The 22,584-nt window shown below is 37.7% G+C and overlaps 1 protein-coding gene across 1 annotated transcript in view; it reads right to left on the bottom strand.

The window, feature by feature from the left end:
- Window positions 1–22,584, bottom strand: part of DOCK3 (dedicator of cytokinesis 3) — a 262,648-nt gene that overhangs the window by 133,261 nt on the left and 106,803 nt on the right. Inside the window, exons 7-8 of the mRNA XM_040247080.1 lie at window positions 17,053–17,094; window positions 16,256–16,410 (exon numbers count right to left, since the gene is read on the bottom strand). Of these exons, the coding sequence (XP_040103014.1) occupies window positions 16,256–16,410; window positions 17,053–17,094 (197 nt within the window). The remainder of the gene's footprint in view (window positions 1–16,255; window positions 16,411–17,052; window positions 17,095–22,584) is intronic.

Below are 22,584 nucleotides of genomic sequence, written 5' to 3'. Positions count from 1 at the left end.
AAGATATTTGTCTTTATTTTGTGTTCATTACTCTTTCATTTGTCTTCATTCTTAAAAGATTTTTTTCACTAAATATAAAACTTTGTGTTTGTCTGTCCTTCAGTACTTTACAGATGTTTCTCTGTTACCTTCTGGATTCTATGATTTCTGATAAAAAGCTCACGATCACTTGAATTATTGTTCCCATGCATGCAATGTGTCACTTTTTACTAGTTACTTTTAAGAATTTTAGTTAGACTATGATGTGTCCTATTTATTCTGTTTAGAGGGCTGGCTTGTTAGGAGGTCACTCCACCATACCAGAAATGAAACCAGCATGGTTCTACTTCAAAAAAAATAACCCAAATACAAGCCACCGACATCTCCCCTCTGAATTACTGCAAAGGCCTCCTATTCTAGTTTCCTCATTTATCCTTATGTGACCAGGGGTGAGAAGGCTGGTTATAATTTCATCCCTTGGCTCCACTTCATTAATTTGGAAGTCATTTTGAGATTCAAAGCATTTCCCTGGTAGCTCAGCTGGTAAAGAATCCACCTGCAATGCAGGAGACCCTGGTCCAATTCCTGGGTCAGGAAGATTCGCTGGAGAAGAGATAGGCTACCCACTCCAGTATTCTTGGGCTTCCCTGGAGGCCCAGCTAGTAAGGGATGAGAAGATGGTAGAAAACAAGTCTCTCCCCTGGAAGACAGCCCCATGGTATGTTTACCAGATGAGAATAGTAAGGTCTATACTGAATACCTTTTACGAAAGAGCAAATTCCCCTTAATACTTTACTTTTTTATTCTAACATTTATCCCTCCAAATATACTATACAAACTACTTATTTATTGATTGACTCCCCTACAAGAATGTAAGTTTCACAAGAGCAGGAATTTTTCTTGAGTTTTCTTCACTGGCATGTCTCTATAGAGCCTATACCAGTAGGAGCACATAATAGGGGAAAAATAAATCTTTGACTATAACAATCAACTATGACATCTACCTCTGATACCTCTTAATTTTCCACATTCTTTTCCAGGCAGAAGATTTTTCTGAACTCATGTCAGTTCAGCTCAGTTCAGTCGCTCAGTCTGTCCGACTCTTCGAGACCCCATGGACCTGCAGCATGCCAGGCCTCCCTGTCCATCACCAGTTTCCAGAGCTTACTGAAACTCATGTCCATTGAGTCAGTGATGCCATCCAACCATCTCATCCTCTGTCATCCCCTTCTCCTCCCGCCTTCAATCTCTCCCAGCATCAGGGTCTTTTCAAATGAGTCAGTTCTTCACGTCAGGTGGCCAAAGTATTGGAGTGTAAGCTTCAGTCCTTCCAATGAATATTCAGGATTGATGTCATGATGAATATTCATGGACTCATGTCAGAAGCATTAGTTATTCTATTCTACTCTGCACTGTGTGTTATAGTCTAGATAGAGCAGAAGGGAAATTTCTTGTAAACAAAGAACTTTTTAAAGAAAATTGACCATTTCTTTTACTGTGTTTGTACAGACTCTGTAGTACATTGCTCCAGCCTGATACTTAGACTCAGAACATAATTAAGAGATGGCACACACAGGAGAACAATTCCTGGCCTTTTTCTCAGATGAAAGAAACATACGTTTAACCAAAGATCAAAGTATATATCTAAAAATGAAAGTTTCACCAGGTGTATCTCTAAGTAGATTTTCACTGTATTATTTCAGAGCAAGATGTGATGCTTTGACCATGTATATAAAAGCATGTTGAGTTAGCCTGGCCACTGAAATGAAATACAGTTAGCTTCAAACTGTATTTGCATTCATTCTGTTTATATTTTTGGTTTGGGGTTAGAAAAATATATTCTTGTAAGAGAACACTTACAAGATGATAGAGTATAAAGCGTTTCACTTAAATATTCACACATTGGCCTCTCCATCCATAGGGCACAGGATCCTGGCTTTCTTTATGTGAGAGAGTAAGCTAATTTTTAGTTTCTCTAGATCTTTGTAATTTCCAGGGAAGATATGCATATTGACAATGAGAGCAGGGTAGGAGAAGAAACTGAAATTGACTGTCAGTTAACACAGGTCAGACCATACCATGTGGCCTTGAGTGGACGGACTGATGTGCAGGTCCTTCACTGGTTGCCGGAGCTCCTGCAGATAAGCTCTAGTTGCACTTAAGACATGACCTCTTTAGCAGAGAAAAGAAAAACTGTTTGATTTAATTAACAAAGTTCTCAGCCATCATTTCAAAAGAAAATTTCTCTCTCGGGTTACCTGCGATTTTCTCTCTTTTGGATAGAAAACTTGCCTCTCAGGCAGAGCCCTCTATTTCAATTACAGAAGCAGCTGATTTTCAAGAAAAAGTACATGCTATGCAAGCGTGTCCTGAATGCTGAGCCAACTCCAGGAGAGTAAGAAATGAGCCTTTTTAGCTTGCTTTGCACAGCATCCATGAAAAGATGGTTAACAAGTGCTTTCGCATGATAATCAAGAGAGGTTAAGTTTCTGAGGGCAACTTTGTATTCCCAAGGCCTAGGAGAAAAACCTGGCATACTGAAGACGCCTTAGGGAAAGCCAGATGAGTTATAAAATCAATCATTAGCACCCAGAGGCTTCAAAGCACTCTTCTAAACTTGCAGAGGGCCAGCAAGAGAATGAGGCATATTAAGAGGCACACCAGTAGAGAAAGTTAGTTAAACAATAATACTCCCCTCTGTGAATAAAGAAACTCACATAAAAGAAAAGATAACTGAAAAAAAAAAAAAAGATAACTGTATCCATAAAAAAATCAAATAAAGATCAAAACACAAATTCTATTCTAAAAGAATACTCTTTACACTACTTGGCAAGGTAATTATTAAATAGATTAAGATAACAGTGAACCATAACATGTTTTAGAGAAATATTTTTTTCTTTTCTTTTTTAATAGAATAAAAAATTTTTAAACAAAGACAACGAGTTCCTTGTAAAAAGTGGGATCTATGATATTAGGGAAAGATATTAAGGATATTTAAAATTCTGGCCATTTACAGGCTTTATCCTTTTCTTAAATCATTACCACTCAAAAGCAAGCAGATGTTTATTTTGGACTGCCAAGCCAGAAGGCTTGAAGAAGGGAGAAGCAGAAGTGAGAAATTTTTTCCATATTTTTCTCCTCATACAGAAAAATCAGTATTTCCTATAATTTTTATAACTATCTTTTCCTTAAGATTATTGCCAGCTACTTTAAAAAAGAATTACTACCAAAACATCAAGTATCTGTCAGTTCAAGGACAATTTTGAAAAATTTTAGCCTTTTAAAAAATTTGTAATTATAATACATTATATGCATATAGACATACGTGGTTTTTCCCCACAAAGTCAAGTCATGCTATACTCACAATTGTAAATTTGCTGTTTTCACTGAACTCATTAACTTCCATATAAAGAACATGTTTATGTGGAAGTTTCCCTGATGGCTCAGGGGGTAAAGAATCCGCCTGTGATGTAGGAGACATAGGGGATGCAGGTTCGACCCCTGGATTTGGGAAGATGCCCCAGAGGAGGGCATGGCAACTTGCCTAGAAAATTCCATGGACAGGGGAGCCTGCTGGGCTACAGTCCAAAGGGTGGCACAGAGTCAGACACAAATGAGTGACTACGCAGGCATGTATGCAGTCTCTGTTGTAGGCAGAACTCTACAACTGTCCCCTAAACTTCTCCTCTATAGAGGTTATAACCTTTGGGATTATAAGTATGGTGACTTCTAATTCCATGATCAGGTTATCTTATACAACACAGCTGACCACAAAATAGGGAAATTTGTGGGTAAACCTGACCTAATCTCCCACGAGTCCTTTAAAGGCATGGAGTTTTCTCCCACAGAAGAGGAAGTAAGAGATTCTCAGCACGGAAAAGACTCACTGTACTTTTGCTAACCTGAAGATGGAGGGTTCTACAAAGCAAGAAACGCTTGTGGCCTTTAGGAACTAATGGCAGTTCTCAGTCAACAGTTAGCAAGGAAACGAAACCTCAGTCCCATAACTGAAAGAAATTGAATCCTGCCAATAACAACCAATGAACTTGGAAGCAAATTTTCCACTACAGCTTTTACATTACAACACAGACACTATTTCAGCCTTGTAATATAGTGAACAAAGAACCCAGTAGTGCCTTCTAACCTACAGAACTATGAACTAAAAAATGGGAAATTTTGAAGTCCATTTAATTTGTTGTAATTTGTTATGCAACAACAGAAAACTAATTTAGTTCCTCTCTCACTTCTCTTCACCTTGATCTTTTCAAAGGTAACAGTATTATTTATCTAGTCACCTCTCTTCTTATGAACATTTTGCTATTACAAAAGTAAGATTTTTACACATATAAACACAAGTTTATTTGTATCAGATTGGTCACAGTATAGGCACACAATTTTAAAAATGTGTCCTGTGATACCAAAAGCACGAGCAACAGAATAAAAAACAGATATAGTGGGCTTCATCAAAATTAAAAAGTATTGTGCATCAAAATTATCAAGAAAGTGAAAAAGGCAACCTACAGGAAAGGAGAAATACTGGCAAACCATAGCTTTGACAGGCTTCCCTGGTGGTTCAGATGCTAAAGAATCTGCCTGCAATGCAGGAGACTCAGGTTCGATCTCCGGGTCAGGAAGATTCTCTGGAGAAGGGAATGGCTACTCACTCCAGCATCCGTGCTTGGAGAAGCCCATGGATAGAGGAGCCTGGTGGGCTATAGGCCATGGGGTCACAAAGAGACAGATATGACTACATCTCTGATAAGGTTTTAGTATCTAGGAAATATAAAGAACATTTAAAACTCAACAAAAAGACAAATAATCCAATTAAAAATGGGCAAAAGACTTGACTACACATTTCTCCAAGGAAAATATACAAATGGTTAACAAACACATGAAAAGATGCTCTTATCACTAGTCATCATGAAAATGCATATCAAACCACAATGGAGGAAACCCCCAGAAAACAGCAAGCACACACTGTTGGCAGGAATGTATAATGGTTTGGCTGCTGTGGAAAACAGTTTGGCATTCCTCAAAAGTTAAACATGGAATTACTATATAATGTAGCAACTCCACTCCTAGATATACAGCTAAAAGAACAGACAACAGGCCCTCAAGTATACATACGACATGTTCCTAGTAGCACTATTCACTGTAGCCAAAAGGTAGAAACAGCACAACTGTCTTCCAATGAATGGATGGAAAAAGATATTGTGGCATATCCATATAATGAAATATTACTCAGCCGTATAAAGAAATGGTATACCGACGCATGTTACAACATGAACAAATCTTAAAAACACAATGGTAAGTGAAACAATCCAGATGCAAGAGGTCACTCATTGTAGGATTCTATTTATAGAATAGAAATATCTATTCTTTATAGATATATTCTAGAAATACCTAGAATAACTAAATTCAGGGAGATGAAACAAAGACTTGTAGCTGTCGGGGGTGGAAGCAGGGGTGGGGTGGGGAGGAGAATGAGGAACAACAGTTTATCAGGTTCATAGCTTCCTTTGGGGTGATGATAACATTTTGGATCTAGACAGAGGTGGCGGTTGAACAACCTTGTGAATGTATAGTAATATGCCACTAAACTGTTTACTTTAAAATGGTACTTTTATGTTACATGAATCCTACCTCAATTAAAAAATGTGTTCCATATATTTTTTAGTATTTATCTTTTTTCTTGATTACTCTTGCTACTACTAGTATGTCTTTTTTAAAGTTTGTTTTTTCAGAGAATCAGTCTTTATTTTATTGATCCTCTCTATTGTTTATTTCTTTTTTATTTCAATTTGTACTGGAGTACAATTGATTTACAATGCATTAATTTCTGCTGCATGTTTATTTCTTTATGTTCTATTATATTTTTCTTCTACTTTATCTTTTCTTTTTCTAGCACCCTAAACTGAAAATATGATTTATTTATTTTTATTCATTTGGGTACTATGGATTCACCAAAGATCTGGTTTCTTGGCAACTGAGTGTAAACACGGAGGAGATGCTCAGTAAAACTGAGGGGCACAGCAGCACATGGAAGCAACCTAAATGTCTAACAACAGATGAATGGATAAAGAAGGTGTGATGTGTATACACACATATACACACATAATGGAATATTATTTGACCATAAAAAGAATAAAATAATGTCATTTGTAGCAACACTGAAGGACCCAGAGTTACATAAGTTAAACAGAAAAAGATAAATATCATATAATATCACTTTTTGGCAGAATCTAAAAAAAAAAAAAAAAGGATACATTTTCACAAAGTAGATATAGACTCACAGACATAGAAAACAAACTTAAGGTTACCAAAGGGGCAAGGGAGGGGAGGGATAAATTAGGATTTGGGGTTAACATATACATACTACTATATATAAAATAGATTAAAAGAGGGAATAGCACAGGGAACTACATCTAATATATTATAAAAAACTATAATGGAAAAGAGTCTGCAAAAGAATATCTATAACTGAGTGACTTTCCTATATAACTGAACTACTGTAAATCTACTATACCTTCAATAAAAAAAGTTGAAGAGCACATGAAGGCATCCATTTGCTGGCAGACTCTCAGCCAATACTGGACAGTTTTTGGAAACAGCTAAAGGAACAGCTGTACCATGGTTCTGCCATAAGGTTGCTCTGTCAATGGCAGTCTTTGATAGTACTTAAGGTCACATCTGACACTAAGTTTGATTAGGGAACCTGAGGATTTATTCTGTGAATATCTTTATTTTTAAATTTAATCTCTGTGCTATAGTGTTTTCAAAAGTCAAATTGTTTTAAAGTGTTTTTGTTGTTGGCAGTGGTAAACCCTTCTTTAATCAAGATACCATAAACCATCAGTGGACTTCATGACTTTTCCCAACTTACATTGTATTTGTTAAGAATACAGCACTATGACCCAAACTGGACACTGTAAATTTACCATTGAATGAAGTGGTGGAGATGAAGACAAGTTCTATTTAATAACCTTGGCTTCTTCATCCTCTGATAACTGCCAAAGAGTACATTGGTCCCAAAGAGGAATCTCATGGGGGTGAAGGAAATACACAGCCTTATATTTGTATCTTCCTCACTGGTGATGAAAACTTATCAGCCATAATCTCCTGGAGTGTATCTTCTCTCTTTTTTTTTTCTTTTCTCTTTGTCTGTGATTCTCTAATTAGATGTTTATTACCCTCTCTCATTGTATTCTCCATGTCCCTTAATATGTCCTTCATACTTTTCATCTCCTTTCAGCATTCTGGATGGTTACCCTCATTTATTCAACAAACACTTATTGAGCACTTACTATGTGACAAGCACTGTTCTAGGCACTTGAGTACCTTAGTGAACAAAAGACATCTCTCTGCTCAGGAAAGACAAACTGAGGAAACAGACAATAAATAATAAACACAACAAATGACTAAATCATGTAGAATGCAGAAGGTGATAAATGTCATTAAAAAAAAAAACAGGAGAGTAAAGCAATGTCTTCTGCTTTTTTTTTTAATTTCAAAAAAAGACAATCTTATTTGCCTATAATGTGATCACTGATTATCTTAGAAAATTCTGTTTCAGAGCATAAGTGAGTCAAATCCACATAATGTTAGTCATACTGGTTATGCGATGACACAGAAAATACTACACATTTTAGTAAGTCTTGCATTTATATAAGGTGTTTAACACTTGCTAGGAAAATTCACTTCTCCCCACATTTCTCTTTTTCTAAATCACTTTACTGAGGTATGATTGACAAATAAAAAGCTGTATATATTTAATATATACAAATGGATGAGTTGTAGATAAATATATACCTGTGAGCCCATCATCACAATGTAAGCCATGAACATATTCTCCATAAGTTTATCATAAATATATCATCTCTGTAAGTTTCTCCACATTCTATTTATTATTATTTTATATTTGTAGTGTGAAATAAGAATATTTAACTACAGATATAAACTCTTAGCAAATTTTTAAGTGTTCAATACAGTATTGTTAACTGTATGTACCATGATGTATAGATCGCTAGAATTTATTCACCTTGTATAACTGAAAATTTGTATCCCTTCACTAATACCTCTCATTTCCCTCTGTCTCCAGGTTCCAGAAACCACTATTTCACTCTCTCTTTCTTTGAATTTAACTATTTTAGAATCCTCATTAAGTTGTATCATGTAGTATTTGTCCTTCTATGTCTGGCTTATTTCATGAAGCACGATATCGTCCAAGTTCATCCATTTTGCTGCAAATGGCAGGGTTCCTCTCTTTTTAAAGGGTAAACAATATCCATTTTATGTAAATACTACATTATACTTATCCATTCATTCACTGATAGACATTCAAGTTGCTTCCTTGTTTGGCTGATGTAAATATTGCTGCAATGAATACAGGAGTGTAGCTATCTCTCTGAGATGCTGATTGCAATTCCTTTGGATATACTCTCAAAAGCGGGATCACTGGATCATATGAGAGATCTATTTTCTATTTTTTGAGGAATCTTCATACTGTTTTACATAGTGACTGTATCAGTTTACATTACCAACAGTGTACAAGAGTTCTCTTTTTTCCACATCCTCCCCAACTTTTATCTTTTAAAAAAATTAGATAAATTTGACATAATACATTTTATAAACTTAAAGTATACAGTGTGTTACTTTGATACACATGTACTGTAATATTAGTCTGATTACCACTGAAGTAATATTTATCACGTTACATCTTTATAGTGCAGCATTACTGTCTTTCATTAATTATATTATGTTTAATTCTCCGTGGCTTACTTACTACTCGATACAAGTTCATACCTTTAAACACCATCAATCTTATCCCCAGTCCCTGCTCCTCCATCTCCTGGTAACCACTATTTTACTCTGTTTTTTCACAGGTTTGACATTTTTAGATTCCACATATAAGTGATATAATACTTACTCTGTCTCATTTAACTTGCCTAGCATAATGTGCTCATTTCATCCATACTGTTGAAAATGCCATGTTCTCCTTTCTTGTGGCTGAACAATATTCCATTGTGGATACAGAACACATCTTTCTATCCATTCACCTACTGACAGGCATTTGCATTGTTTCCATTCCCTAACTGCTGTAAACAATGCAGTGATAACATGAGTATCCCAGGGGGCACTAGTGGAAAAGAATCTGCCTGCCAATGCAGAAGATGTAAGAGACACATGCCCCCTGGAGGAGGGCATGGCGACCCTTTTCAGTACTCTTGCCCTGGAGAATCCCGTGGACAGAGAAGCCTGGCAGGCTACAGTCCATGGGCCTGCAGAGCTGGATGTGACTGAGCACATACGCATGCACCACACTGTTTTAATGACTGTAGCTTTGTAATATGCTTTGAAACAAAGAAGTGTGATACCTTCAGTTCTGTTCAATTGTTTTTTCTCCTTCACTGGCACTTCTTCCCAATCTTAAAGAACTCTACATTACCTGACAGCACATTGCATGTCAGCTGCTTAAAATGTTTTCCTTAATGACTGAAATATTCCATGTTTTAGATAGCCTTAGATAGCTTTCTTTCTGCACACAGGAACTACTTCTATGAAAATTATTATCTTCATCTGTGACACCTTGCCTGCATCCAAGATGCCCCCACTACATGGCCTGCGGTTTGCATAGCTATCACTTCAAACTTAACACAGCCCAAACTGAACTCATCATTTCTTTCACTTGGCTGAACTCAACAATTATAGTACCACACTCTATTTGTCCCCAAGGTAAAAAAACCATTGAGTTATATGTTTTAAAAAGAGAAAGAAAAGAGATAAGAGGAATAACTAAGTTTGTTGCTGCACTTAGTTGACATTCATTCAACAAGTAAGTATTGAGTACCTACCAAATACCAATATTCTCCAGGTTCAAGGGATCTGCTTGTGAATAAGATTAACAAATCTCTGTTCTCATATAAAATATATAAATAACAGTGACCTACTATATAGCACAGGAACTATACTCAATACCTTATAATAACCTATAATGAAAAAGAATCTGAAAAAGAATATAAGTGTGCATGTGTGAATATACAGATATATACTGTGTGTTTCACTGAATCACTTTGTTGTATGCATGAAACAAACAATGTTGTAAATTAATTATACTTTAATTTAAAAAATAAGAAAAAATTTCAAAAAAAAAAAAACCCTCTGCTTTCATGGTGCTTACAGCCTAGAGACAAGACACAGACAATAAAAATGGTAAACAGATAAACTATTCAGTATACTAGATGGTAATACATGCTTGGGTAAAATATAAAGCAAGGAAGGGATTGAGAATATGCATGTGTATGTGGGAGATGATGTTCATGATGTTTTCAGTTCTAAATAGGGTAGCTGGGAAAAGCCTGAAAGCGTGACATTTGAGTCAAAACCTGAAGAAAGTCAGGATGTAAGCACCATGAGGCTATCCAGAAAAGAGCAGGTGCAAAGAAAGGCCCTAAGGCAGGAACATGTGTTGTGTTTTAGGGCACAGCAAGAAGGTCATTGTAAAGTAGAGTGATCAAGGGGGGGAATAATAGGAAATGAAACTACGTGTAGAGTGATCAAGGGGGAATGATAGGAAATTAAATTATAGAGGTGATGAGGCTGGGAGTAGATCTTACACGGCAAGATGCTCTTTCTTCTCTAATCTTACTATTAGTCCCCTTATCCTGAGGCCTTATCAACTCATGTCGACAACAGCTTCCAACTCATCTCATTCATTTTCCAGTTTAACCTCTATATTGCCTCTGGGATAACCCCAAACCACCACATTCAACATGGCAGTTACCCACTCAAGGAATCAGAATGGTTGTCTAATGCTTCAAGTCTAAATTAGTCTACAGGGTTTTCAGGGCTATTTTTGACCTATTTTATCTTAAATCTAGCACTTATTTCCTAATTATTTACTGAGCTCTTTCTTTCTTGAAGAAACTATGAACAAAGAAGGGTAAAGAAACAGATTCAAGACCTGGAGTTTATTGTCAACATCAACTTTTTCTTAGCTCTAACCACCTCTTCCAATTTCCTGTATATATGCATTTATATTTTTATTATTTTTAACTCGAGTTTTGCTGCTTCTCACGTTTAAGTATCTTCTCTTCTTGAACTTACAATAAAATCCAAATTCTTAAAAAAAAAATCCAAAATTTTTCTATGGCCATAAGACCCTGCATCATCTGGTCCCTGGTTATCTTTTCTTATGATGTCCTTTCCTTTTCTCACTCATTGTATACCAGTGATGACTGCCTCTCAGTTCTCTGAATGTACAAAGTTCTTCACTGCATCTAAACTTTCTTCTGCCTAGATCGCATTATCTACTCTTTTTTTCTTTACTCAAACATTAAGGCTTAGTTTGGATGCCATAAGAGCTTCCTTCCCTACACTCCAATATACATGAAGTTTCACAGCACCATGCATGATTTTCCTTTATAGCATTTATGACAATTTTTAAATTTTGTACTTATTCATGTGACCACGTGTTCAACAGTCTCTATACTAGAAAGAGTTAATCTCTCTACTAGTTCATAAGCTCCAGGAAGACAAGCAGATTTCTCTTGCCCATCCCGGTGTACCTAGCATCTAAACCAATAATTGGCAGATGCTTAATAAATATCAGTTGAACAAATGAGTTAATACCTTATCTGGATACTGGTTACTCTTTTTCAACTATTTTCATTTTCTCCAAGAACCCTTGAGGTCTTCTCAGTCTCTCAAAGACCCATTTCTTCCCTGACTTCTTTTCCTTTTAAAAAAAATAGTTCTTCAAATGTTGAATTCAAAACCCTGGTGACGACTGACCTAGCTCACCATGAAAGAAAAAGCCATCTCTCCCAGTATATCATTGCAAAGCTGGCTGTATTTCTTTACCAAACCATACAATTTAATCATAAATATAAATCAGTCTAAAATATAATTAATTAGAAAAAATATATAAACCAACCAGGATTTGGATAGGACATCTAATTTTTTTTCAGCTTGAGAAGTTCTATAAAAACTTCTCTCTTAATAGGTTCTATTTTTTTGTTCCTTTTTCCCTGGCTTCTTATTGTGCTTAAAGTCTTACCACTTGTCAATAAGACATCTGCCCATCTTCCTTTTCCACTGGAGAACAGTGTGGAGATTCCTTAAAAAATTGCAAATAGAACTGCCTTATGACCCAGCAATCCCACTGCTGGGCATACACACTGAGGAAACCAGAATTGAAAGAGACACATGTACCCCAATGTTCATCGCAGCACTGTTTATAATAGCCAGGACATGGAAACAACTTAGATGTCCATCAGCAGATGAATGGATAAGAAAGCTGTGGTACATATACACAATGGAGTATTACTCAACTGTTAAAAAGAATGAATTTGAATCAGTTCTGATGAGATGGATGAAACTGGAGCCGATTATACAGAGTGAAGTAAGCCAGAAAGAAAAACACCAATACAGTATACTAACACATATATATGGAATTTAGAAAGATGGCAATGATGACCCTGTAGGTAGGACAGCAAAAAAGACACAGATGTGTATAGCGGACTTTTGGACTCAGAGGGAGAGGGAGAGGGTGAGATGATTTGGGAGAATGGCATTGAAACATGTATATCATGTAAGAATCGAATTGCCAGTCTATTTCCGATGCAGGATACGGCACGCTTGGGGCTGGTACACGGGGATGACCCAGAGAGATGTTGTGGGGAGGGGGGTGGGAGGAGGGTTCATGTTTGGGAACGCATGTACACCCATGGTGGATTCATGTCAATGTATGGCAAAACCAATACAGAATTGTAATGTAAAATAAAAAATAAATAAATAAATTTAAAAAAATTGGGAATAGATGTTTTACATCTTTTAGGAATTCTGTAATGCCTTCTTCAGACCTGTTTAGCAGCAGGGACATTTCTTTTTCTTCCTCTAAATCCTCAGCAGGTATTGCAGGGGCCCACAAACAAGAAAGCCTCAGTAAATGCTTGCTAAACTGTTCAATTACATGAAAATTTCTTGGATTCACAGGAGATTTATTGGTACTTATTTGATAGATGGACTTATTCATTCATTCATTCAATAACTATTTAACACTCCAATATTCAAAGTTCTGTGCTTAGCACTAGGGAGAAAATGGAACAAAAGACATACATGGAAGCTCCCATTCCAGTGGAGGCAATCTCTATGCATGTGTATAATTGGAAACGGGAGAAAGTTAGGTGCAGAATGACATCATGTGCACAAGGAAGCCCCAGGACTGATTCTAGTCATAAATAGGATGAGGGAGGTTTCATAAAGTTGAGTTGTAAACAATGAACAGGAGCTTACCAAGCCAACAAAGGTAGAGAGGTATGAAAGAGCAAGGCATGTTTAGAAAAAGCCAAATAATTCATCAAGAGATAAGGTGAGAGAAATAGGCAGAATTACATTATGCTGGGTCTTTTATGCCATGCTAAGTAACAAGGGTTTTTAAGGCTAAGTGGGAGCTGACATGAACATTTTTCATTTTTAAAAAAGAAATATGACAGTGGTGTGGAGGATAACTTAGGGAAGGAAGACAGATTCAGGGAGTCCATGTTGGGGAGAAATGTGAAGGATCTGGGGTGACAGCAAGGATAAAGCGAGGGCAGTGATTTGACTGGCATTAGGAGACAGATGTTAAGAGGATACAGTGATTAATTGAGAAGAGACAGAAAGGAGATAGAGATGGAGGAGCCTAAGAGGTTCCCTAAGTTTCTGACATGGATCTCTGAGCAAATGCCTTTCGCTTGATTTAAGGAAAAAGTAGTTATGTGAGGAAAAGAAAATGAACGCAGTTTAGGAATGATGATGGATGTCTGAAGGACACCCAAGGGCATATGTCTGGTAGGAAAAAGGAAATGAGGACCTGAAGCTCAGGGGACAGGTCTTAATTAGAGATTTAGATTTCAAGGCTAAATATTTATGATTCTGGAATGATGAAATGAAATGAAAAATAGAGCTACCAAGGCCCTGCCAGCTGCTGCTTCTGACCTACAGCAGACTATCCAATACTCATCAGTCAACATGTATCAAAATGCATGCTGTGGGCTGGCAATCTGTCACTCACTTTAGCCCCTCCAGATTTGCCTGTGAAATCAGCAAGGAGACTTAGAGGAGAGGAATAGCGGGTCTGTAGTTCAGCTAATATCTCCTGTACTCTTTGGCACAGAGTAGAGAGTGTTCTGGCACTCCTGAACACTAGCACCGTGCGACTGGAGACGAGACTAGAAATATCTGAGTGGAAAAATAGTCACTCAAGGAGTTATCTTGAGGAGAAAAAAACAAATCAATTGCTCTGTACCAATTCTTGGTACATCTGATGTAATATATCTCCCTCATCTCTTGCAACTTCTGACAACTGCTCTGAGAAAAGTAACATGCTATCAATTTGACAACTAATCATAATGAGAGCAGAATTATCTGATAATACCAGCTCAATGACCTAAAAATTTTAAGACCTTATGTACTACACAAATCCTACTGGAAAGAAGAGTGTTCATTGATTAAACCTAGGTCTAAAATCTACTTAACAGTTCACTCTTAAAACTAAAAAAGTGTATATTTTCAACAAAGAATCTTACAGTTTTATTATGTGAATCTCAAGGTGGTATAGTTCTCTAATATATAGGGATTTTAAATGACCTAACAATTCCAGAAACTCTAATCAAACATTTTTTAGTATTTCTTCTTTTAAAATGTTCTGCTATTTCCTGAGACTATCATAAACAATAATTCCAAAGATAAAACAACTACATGGATTGATGATTCTATGTGAATTACAAACCAGAGCAATGTGGTGCCTCGACTGGGTTTGAGTCTTCTCTGTACAGTAAATCCAATTTAAAAAAAAAAAGTACTAGGCACAGGCTCTGTGTGTGGTGCTAGGGTCATGGAGAGAGAAGACATAGTCCCTGGCACTCCAAGATGACAAATACTGCACTCTGGTTTTCAAACTGTCACCCTTGGACTTTCAGTGGTTTCACAGGGTACTCACTAGATAGGGGCATGGACACTGTAAGATTCCTATTACTTTCCCTTTCAACAATTGAGTAGTTCTATTTTATCTGTTTCATTTATTGGACTTCCTTATAGAAATTAGCTTGAAGAAAGGATTCTTCGATACACAAATAAAAATAATACAGTTTACAAACCACTGGTATAGTGGGAAAATGCGGGCAGTCAGAATCTACTGGGACACATTCTGGGAGCCACTGGTGACAAGGCTCCGCACGCCCTCATCAGCAAGCGCATAATTTTGCTTCCATGTCAAAGTGACGCACGGCGCTTTGGAAGGAGGCAGGCAGGGCAGGATAGTCAAGATTAGAGGTACCATGGAACATACAAATTAACTGCTCTCTGTTTTGTACTCTGTTATAACTTCCATTTTAAACTTTCTCAAATGTATAGCACGCAACTGGAAAAGTAAAACAGCTGTTTTCAAATCTTAAGTAAAACAACAACAACCACCCATAAAGTAGTCTTAACACAGAAAGTTCCCAACCAATATAGAAATATCCCAAGATTTATTTTCTGTCTGTTCTACCTAGAATATAACCACAAAGAAAAGCTGGGGCTTCCCACAAAGGTCTTCTCACCCCATCAAAGCCTTGCTGAACTGAAGAGGAAGAGAAGCCTAGTATCGCCTTGATTTCTCCCTACCTTTCAAGGGGAAAAGCACTGCCACAGTGGCTCATGCTTAAGGGTCTCACTGCTCTGTCAAGACACATGGTCTATTGCATGTCAGCCTCTTTATGTGGCTTCTCCTCCAACCCAAGGCAAAAAGGAATGATGGAGTCAGTACAACTTTTCCTTTTGTCCAGAAGATGCTCTTCCTCTTACAGGGCCAGGCTGAAAGTGAGGGCTGGGGCTACCCTCAGACAGAACCACATTAGCCTATTTCCTTGGGAACCCTCTCTCACACAGGCAGCAAAGTAGAGTCCAAGGCTTCCTGCATTCAAGAGCAGGGTCTCTTTGCTGAATTTGCTTTGTTCTATGTTTCTCCTTTGTGTTTTCTCTGGCACTGAATAGACAGATGCATCCTCTTCTTTCCCTGAGCTGGTGGTGGCCAAGACTGAGGGGGAAATAGGTACAGGATACAAAAGAGGCCCCTTGTGACTTCAGGGAAAACTGGGATGTGAAGGAAAACCCTCAGCCAAATAAGAGTAGGTTACTTCACCTTGTTCTCCCTCCTCTGTGCATCTGTCTTCTCTGAAGTCTAGAGATGCCCATGATCCAGGACATACCATTTGAATACAGTCTCAACCTCGCGAGAGCTTCTAGCAACTTTTACCTGATCTGCTTGCCTTCTCTCATATCATATAAGGAAAAGAAGACATCAGTATCTTCCCCAATGGTGTTGTACGTGAGACTCTTCAGACTGAGGAAGAAGTGATGTGGTACTGGTATCCGACAGCTTTCCCCATGACGTGGGCGCACTGTATCCACCTAACGAGGAAGGCAAAAGACAGTGACTTCTATTTTAGTTATCATATTTATCCTAAATGAAATGAAAATGAAATGACTAACTCTCCTCATACTGCTGAAGGGGATCATGTAAGAGAAAGAGAGATTAGAGGTGTTATCTCTGCTACTAGCAGGTGTTGTGTTAATGTGCTTGGTTTGAGGTAGGCAAATACATAGCTGGGAAAAGTAAACAGAGTGAAGGAGATATGGGAACAGTAATTCCAGTTGATGAGTGAACTCAAAATCTCCACCAGGCCACATACATCTAAATTCTCCAGAGAATTTTCAAAGTCACTTCTTGGACATGCTGTCATGATCCTGCTGTACTTGGTTTACACTGTTAGATAGTAATAGTTACTGTTCTAAATACCATTTTTATTTTCTCAGACTGATTCATTTTAATGTCTCTGTCTATTTCATTTCAATTGTGCTTGTGTAAATTTGCACAGAGGAGTGGAGACTAGCCAAGTTTGCTAAGAGATCAGAGTTCCTTAGGTCACAATAAAGCAGTCAGTGGTTAAAAAAAAAAAGAAGTCAATAATTTCCTGATGCATACCTATTTTATAACTGCTTAAAAGAAATAATTCAGGGAAAAAACTGGGAGGCCTGTCTTAAGTTGCTTACCTGAGATGTGCTTTGCTGTACACTCTGCCGGCTAGATAAATGCTATGGAAAGAAAGAAAAAGATCAACTGGGAAAGAAACTAACTTTTGTTGCCATTTTAACTTTTTAATTGAAGAATAATTGCTTTACAGAATTTTGTTGTTTTCTGTCAAACATCAACAAGAATCAGCCATAGGTACACCCATGTCCCCTCCCTCCCGAACCTCCCTCCCATCTACCTCCCCATCCCACCCTTCTAGATTGTCATGAGCCCGTTTGAGTTCCCCGAGTCATACAGCAACTATTTTTTTAAAGCACCTTCTATATCGCTTCTTGGCCTTTTGGCTAAGATCAAGTGGCGGCTCAGACGGAAAGCGTCTGTCTACAATGTGGGAGACCTGGGTTCGATCCCTGGGTCGGGAAGCTCCCCGGAGAAGGAAATGGCAACCCACTCCAGTACTCTTGCCTAGAAAATCCCATGGACGGAGGAGCCTGGTGTCCATGGGGTCGCAAAGAGTTGGACACAACTGAGCGACTTCACTTTTCACTTTTCTATATGCTACACATATTTTACATATATGATCTCATTTAATTATATTAACCTTGTTAGACAAATGTTGTCTGTAATTGACAGAGGCAACTAAGGCTTAGTACAAGGAAGTGAGATGCTGAAGATTCCAGACAGCAAGAAGGTAGCAAGTCTAGATTCAAACCTAGGCCTTTCTAGCTTAGAGTATCAGCCAAGTCACAGAGGGTGCTTGATACTGGAGTTCTGCTTCACCACTGTCCTCTCCACACACTGTACCATGCCCTGCACTGTGTGACATAGCTTCCTTGGGCTCTCCACTGGAGGAGGCAGAGCCTTTAACCCCAGGTGACTCCTTTCCAAACATCTCTTCATGCTGCTCCTTTGCGGCTGGCTAAAGTCAGCAGAAGCAGATTCCAACCCCAGCTACAGGCACTTGCTTGTGAAACTTCAGACAAACTGCTTATGCTCTCCAAGGGACATTCCCCTCGACTATAAAAATGAAATAAAAGCTTCACTGTCTTCCTCACAAGGTTACTGTGAGGTTCAAATGACACAATGGGAAGCAGCATGACACAGTAGTTAGGGACCTAAGTGCAAGAGTCAGAGCTCCTGCTTAAACCCTGACTCACACTTTCCTCATCTGTAAAGTGAGGATGACTTTTTGTGCTGAACCTCACAGGGTCTTGTGCAGATTAACCCAGCACAGTACACACTGTAAATGGCTGATCACTGTTATGGTCAGTTAGTATTATTCTTATTATTGGTAGTGTTCTTCATAATCAGCTATTATAGAAAAGTCTGTCACATTCAGAAGTAAACCCTGAATGCCAGGAAGAATGGTGGGTTTGCCATTCTTCAGGTCCTTGGTCTTGGCAGACTCAGCAATGAGAGTTTCTACACTGCTTCCTTCTGGCCCCCAGAGGCAGCACTGCTTAGGTGGACTGTTTCATATCACATGGGTAAGAAGAACGGCTGCTGATTAGAATGGTTTTGTTCTTTTACCAAATATATTTAACCCTGAATAAAACTGAAGTACAATTAAATATTAAGTGTATCTCACTAGCTGTAGTAGTTATTAAATATTCATGTACATTATTAACTATAGTAGCTAATTATTATCGACTATTAATGTTCATCCATGGGAATCCATGTTCCCATGATACATATTAAGTATAATTAAAACAGGTCTCCACCAGCTGGGGAAGTCAGCACACAGAATGAATGCCTATGTACAAAAGAATACCCCATATATAAAATAGGTCACAAAAAAGCTTTAAGAAAATCATGCTTTCAGAAAAAAAAAAAAAATCAAGCTTTCTATGGTTTACTGACCTGTATCCCACTGGGAAGGAAGTTACTGGCCTGAAACTCTTTCCACTGCTTTATTTTATTTTTAGGGGCTACATTAAGTCATTCTTCTCAAGTGAATTTACTGACTAGCTCTTAAAAGTGACTACCAATTCATAATCATTAATATCCAATTATAACTATATATGGGAGTTCACAGCTAATTTCAGTGTAACTCATCCCAGCTGACAGTAACAGACATCATTCCAGACTTCAGAGGTATCAAATCTGGGAAGAACTCTTCAACCGAGTCTGAAAGCACACCCATGGGCGGCCAGAGAATGGCATCAAGAACTGGCATTCTGGAATGTCTTTCATGGCACCATAAGGAAAAACCACTACCCTGCTGTCAGGAAGTGGTCCGAAGGCCAGCTAGTACTTCCCTCTTCAGAACCATCATCACCTGTATTAGAGCTCTAATGTATTATGTTCCCATGTTTACTACCCAACTCCAGATTTTGCCCTACCAGGGCACGAGGTACCTAGCTTAATCATCTTTATATCCTAAGGGCAATAAACATACAAAATACATATTAATTAAGTAATGTATGGGCTACACTATTGCCTCTGCCAAATTCTACCCCACAGAGAAGTCGTTTTTAGCCCTTTGGAGTCTCTGGTACATTAGTGCATAAAGGTCTAACGACATGGTGGGGGAGGGGAGTGCAGCTTGAGGCATTCTATTCAGTTGAATAACACAATTAATTGCCTGCTATATACACTGGGAATTGTGTTAGATACTTTGGGTCTTACAAGGAAATGTAAGACATATATATCTGGTCAGGATCACCAATGAAATGATGCTTGATGGTTATAATAAATAATCTAATCAACTGATTTAAATCTAGAAATGGAAGTATAAACATTGATCTTTCAAAAGAACACTGATTAAAAGTTAAATAGTTCTAAAGGCTGCAATAAAAAAATCAGTCCTCCATTCACCCAGTCCCGTTCTCCAGAGATAAGCAACTTCCAGTCTTTATTGTGTTTTTTTTCTAGCATTTATCATATATTTCAAAATGTCATACTTATACTGCTCTTTTTTAAATCCAGTCTGAGATTTATCTACTGGCTTCTTATGGTAGCTGAAGATTTTCACACTTGTTTACACCTATTTCATCTATCTTCCCAGTAGCTCACAAGTATGGTTAAACCTTATTTATAGTATTATAACTTTTATATATAGTTCACTTCTGAGCCAAGGAATGTACTTCAATTAAATTTTCTTTCTTCTACTACTTTATGATTTTGTACTGGATTTATTTAAATTATAGGGTCTTTTCTACAACCACCCCCCTGCCCACAGCTCTATAAAACACCTTTCAGTAGCAGATCCCACCTGGCTGCCCTCCTGCTTTATCATGGACCAGTTACTCTCTAGGTCTGTCACACAACTGTCATCCTGCACCTTCCCACTGATGTTAACCTAAGAATTCTTTGCCCCTCCTGTTTAAGTTAGAATCTCTTTTCTGGATGGGACAGTTAAGCATCTTTTCATTTACTTCTTCATGTCAAATAAATAACTTATTTCTCTGTTGTTTCCTGAAAAGGGATAAAAGAAAAAGATTTGAGATTTTGAGCAACCAAAGTTTTCTTTAGGCTACTTCCCTACTTGATGGATAGTGTGGCTGAGTAAATACAGAATTTTAGGTTAAATTTTATCTTCCCTCAGAATTTTAAAGGCAATTTCTCATTATTTTCTAGTTTTCAATATTGCTATTAGGAAGACAAATGCTGTTCTTACAACAAATCCTTTAGCAGGTGACCTATTTTTCTCTCCAGAAACTTTCAGCTTTAGTGAGCTGAAATGTCATTATTAAGTGAAAAATATTCAGGCGTTTTTAATATGAGTACTCCTATCTAAAAGTTCTGGGAAATGTTTTCTAGCTTTATTGATATATAATTGGCATAAACATTGTATGAACTTAAAGCATACAATGCAGTGATTTGATACTGTATATATGGCAAAGTGAATACCACAACAAGGTTAGTTAACACCTCCTTCATCTAACATTTACCTTTCTGTTGTTGTTACTATGGTGAGAACAATTAGATCTACTCCTTGGGTAATTTTCAAGTATATAATGCATTATTGTTAACTACAATCACCATGCTTTAGATTCCTAGAAATCAATGTTGTCGTAACTGGAAGCTTGTACCTTTCAACCAAAACCTCCTCATTTCTCCCATTCCCCAGCTCTTGGCAACCACCAATCTACTGTTTCTATGAATTCAGCTTTTTAAAAATTCTGTATACAAGTGAGATCATAAAGTATTTGCCATTCTCTGACTTACTGCACCTAACAATATAGTGTTCTCAAGGTTCATCCAAGATGCAAATGGCAGGATTTCCTTCTTTATTATGACTGAATAATAATTCCACTGTATATACATACCACCTTTTTCTTACCCACTCATCCATCAATGAAGACACAAGTTTTTCCCATGGCTTGGCTACTATGAACAATGCTTTAATAAACATGGAAGTAAAGCTATTTCTTTGAGATCCTGATTTCAGTTCCTTTGGCCCTGTCACCAGAAGTGGGTTGCTGGACCATACAGTAGTTCTACTTTCTATATTTTGAGGAACTTCCATTCTATTTTCCACAGGGGTTATACTTATTTTTATGTTTTCTATCTTTTAACATTCATATTAGAGTTATATATCACCCTATTACAGCATTGGAGTATTCTGAATTTGACTATACACTTATCTTTACCATTGCATTTTACATCATCATATGTTTTTATGCTACTAGTTAGCACCCTTTCATTTCAGCCTAAAGAACCTTCAGCATTTCTTGTAAGGCAGGTCTAGGAGTGAAGAACTCCTATAGCTTTTCTGTGTCTGGGAAAATCTTCCTAATTCCTCTGTTTCTGAAGGACAACTGTGCTGGGTGAAATATTCTTGGTTGGCAGCTTTTTCCTTCCAGCACTTTGTATCATCCTACTCTCTCCTGGCCTGCAAAGTTTCTTTTGAGAAATATGCTGTTAGTCTTATAAGGGTTTTCTTATAAGTGACAAATTTCTTTTTTCTTACTACTTTCAAGATTCTCTGTCTCCTTCACTTTCCACATCTAATTAATCATCAAAATTCACCTGCATTCTCCATGGTATTTCTTCTCCATTCCTATTGCTGCCTAGCCATTATTTCTTGTCTGAATCATTTCCATGGTCTCTTTCCTCCCTCATTCCAGTCTTCTGCATTTTGTACTCTCTCAGCATGGCTTAGATGGTAAAGCGTCTGTCTACAATGCGGGAGACCCGGGTTCGATTCCTGGGTTGGGAATATCCCCTGGAGAAGGAAATGGCAATCCACTCCAGGACTACTGCCTGGAAAATCCCATGGACAGAGGAGCCTGGTAGGCTACAGTCCATGGGGTCGCAAAGAGTCGGACATGACTGAGCAACTTCACTTCAGCATTTAAAACCCACATCCAATCACATCACTCCATGGTTCTATCAGAGTAATAGTTCTATCAATTGGGGGCTTACAAAGGCTTGCATGATCTGGCTGATGTCTCTTTCTTGGTTTTATCTCACAATTGCTAACACGTACTTATTTGTCAAAGTTACCAAGTATCTTACAGTTTGCTGGAATTACTACCTCCCTATGCTCTGTGCCATTTTGGGATGTCTTTTCTTTTGGCTTGCCTTTCTGTTGAAGCCCTGTTCAT

This window comes from Oryx dammah, unplaced genomic scaffold, assembly GCF_014754425.2.
Source record: "Oryx dammah isolate SB20612 unplaced genomic scaffold, SCBI_Odam_1.1 HiC_scaffold_9, whole genome shotgun sequence".
NCBI classification, from domain to species: domain Eukaryota; kingdom Metazoa; phylum Chordata; class Mammalia; order Artiodactyla; family Bovidae; genus Oryx; species Oryx dammah.
Note: the sequence above shows the minus strand (reverse complement) of the source record. Positions and strands in the feature narration are given on the sequence as shown.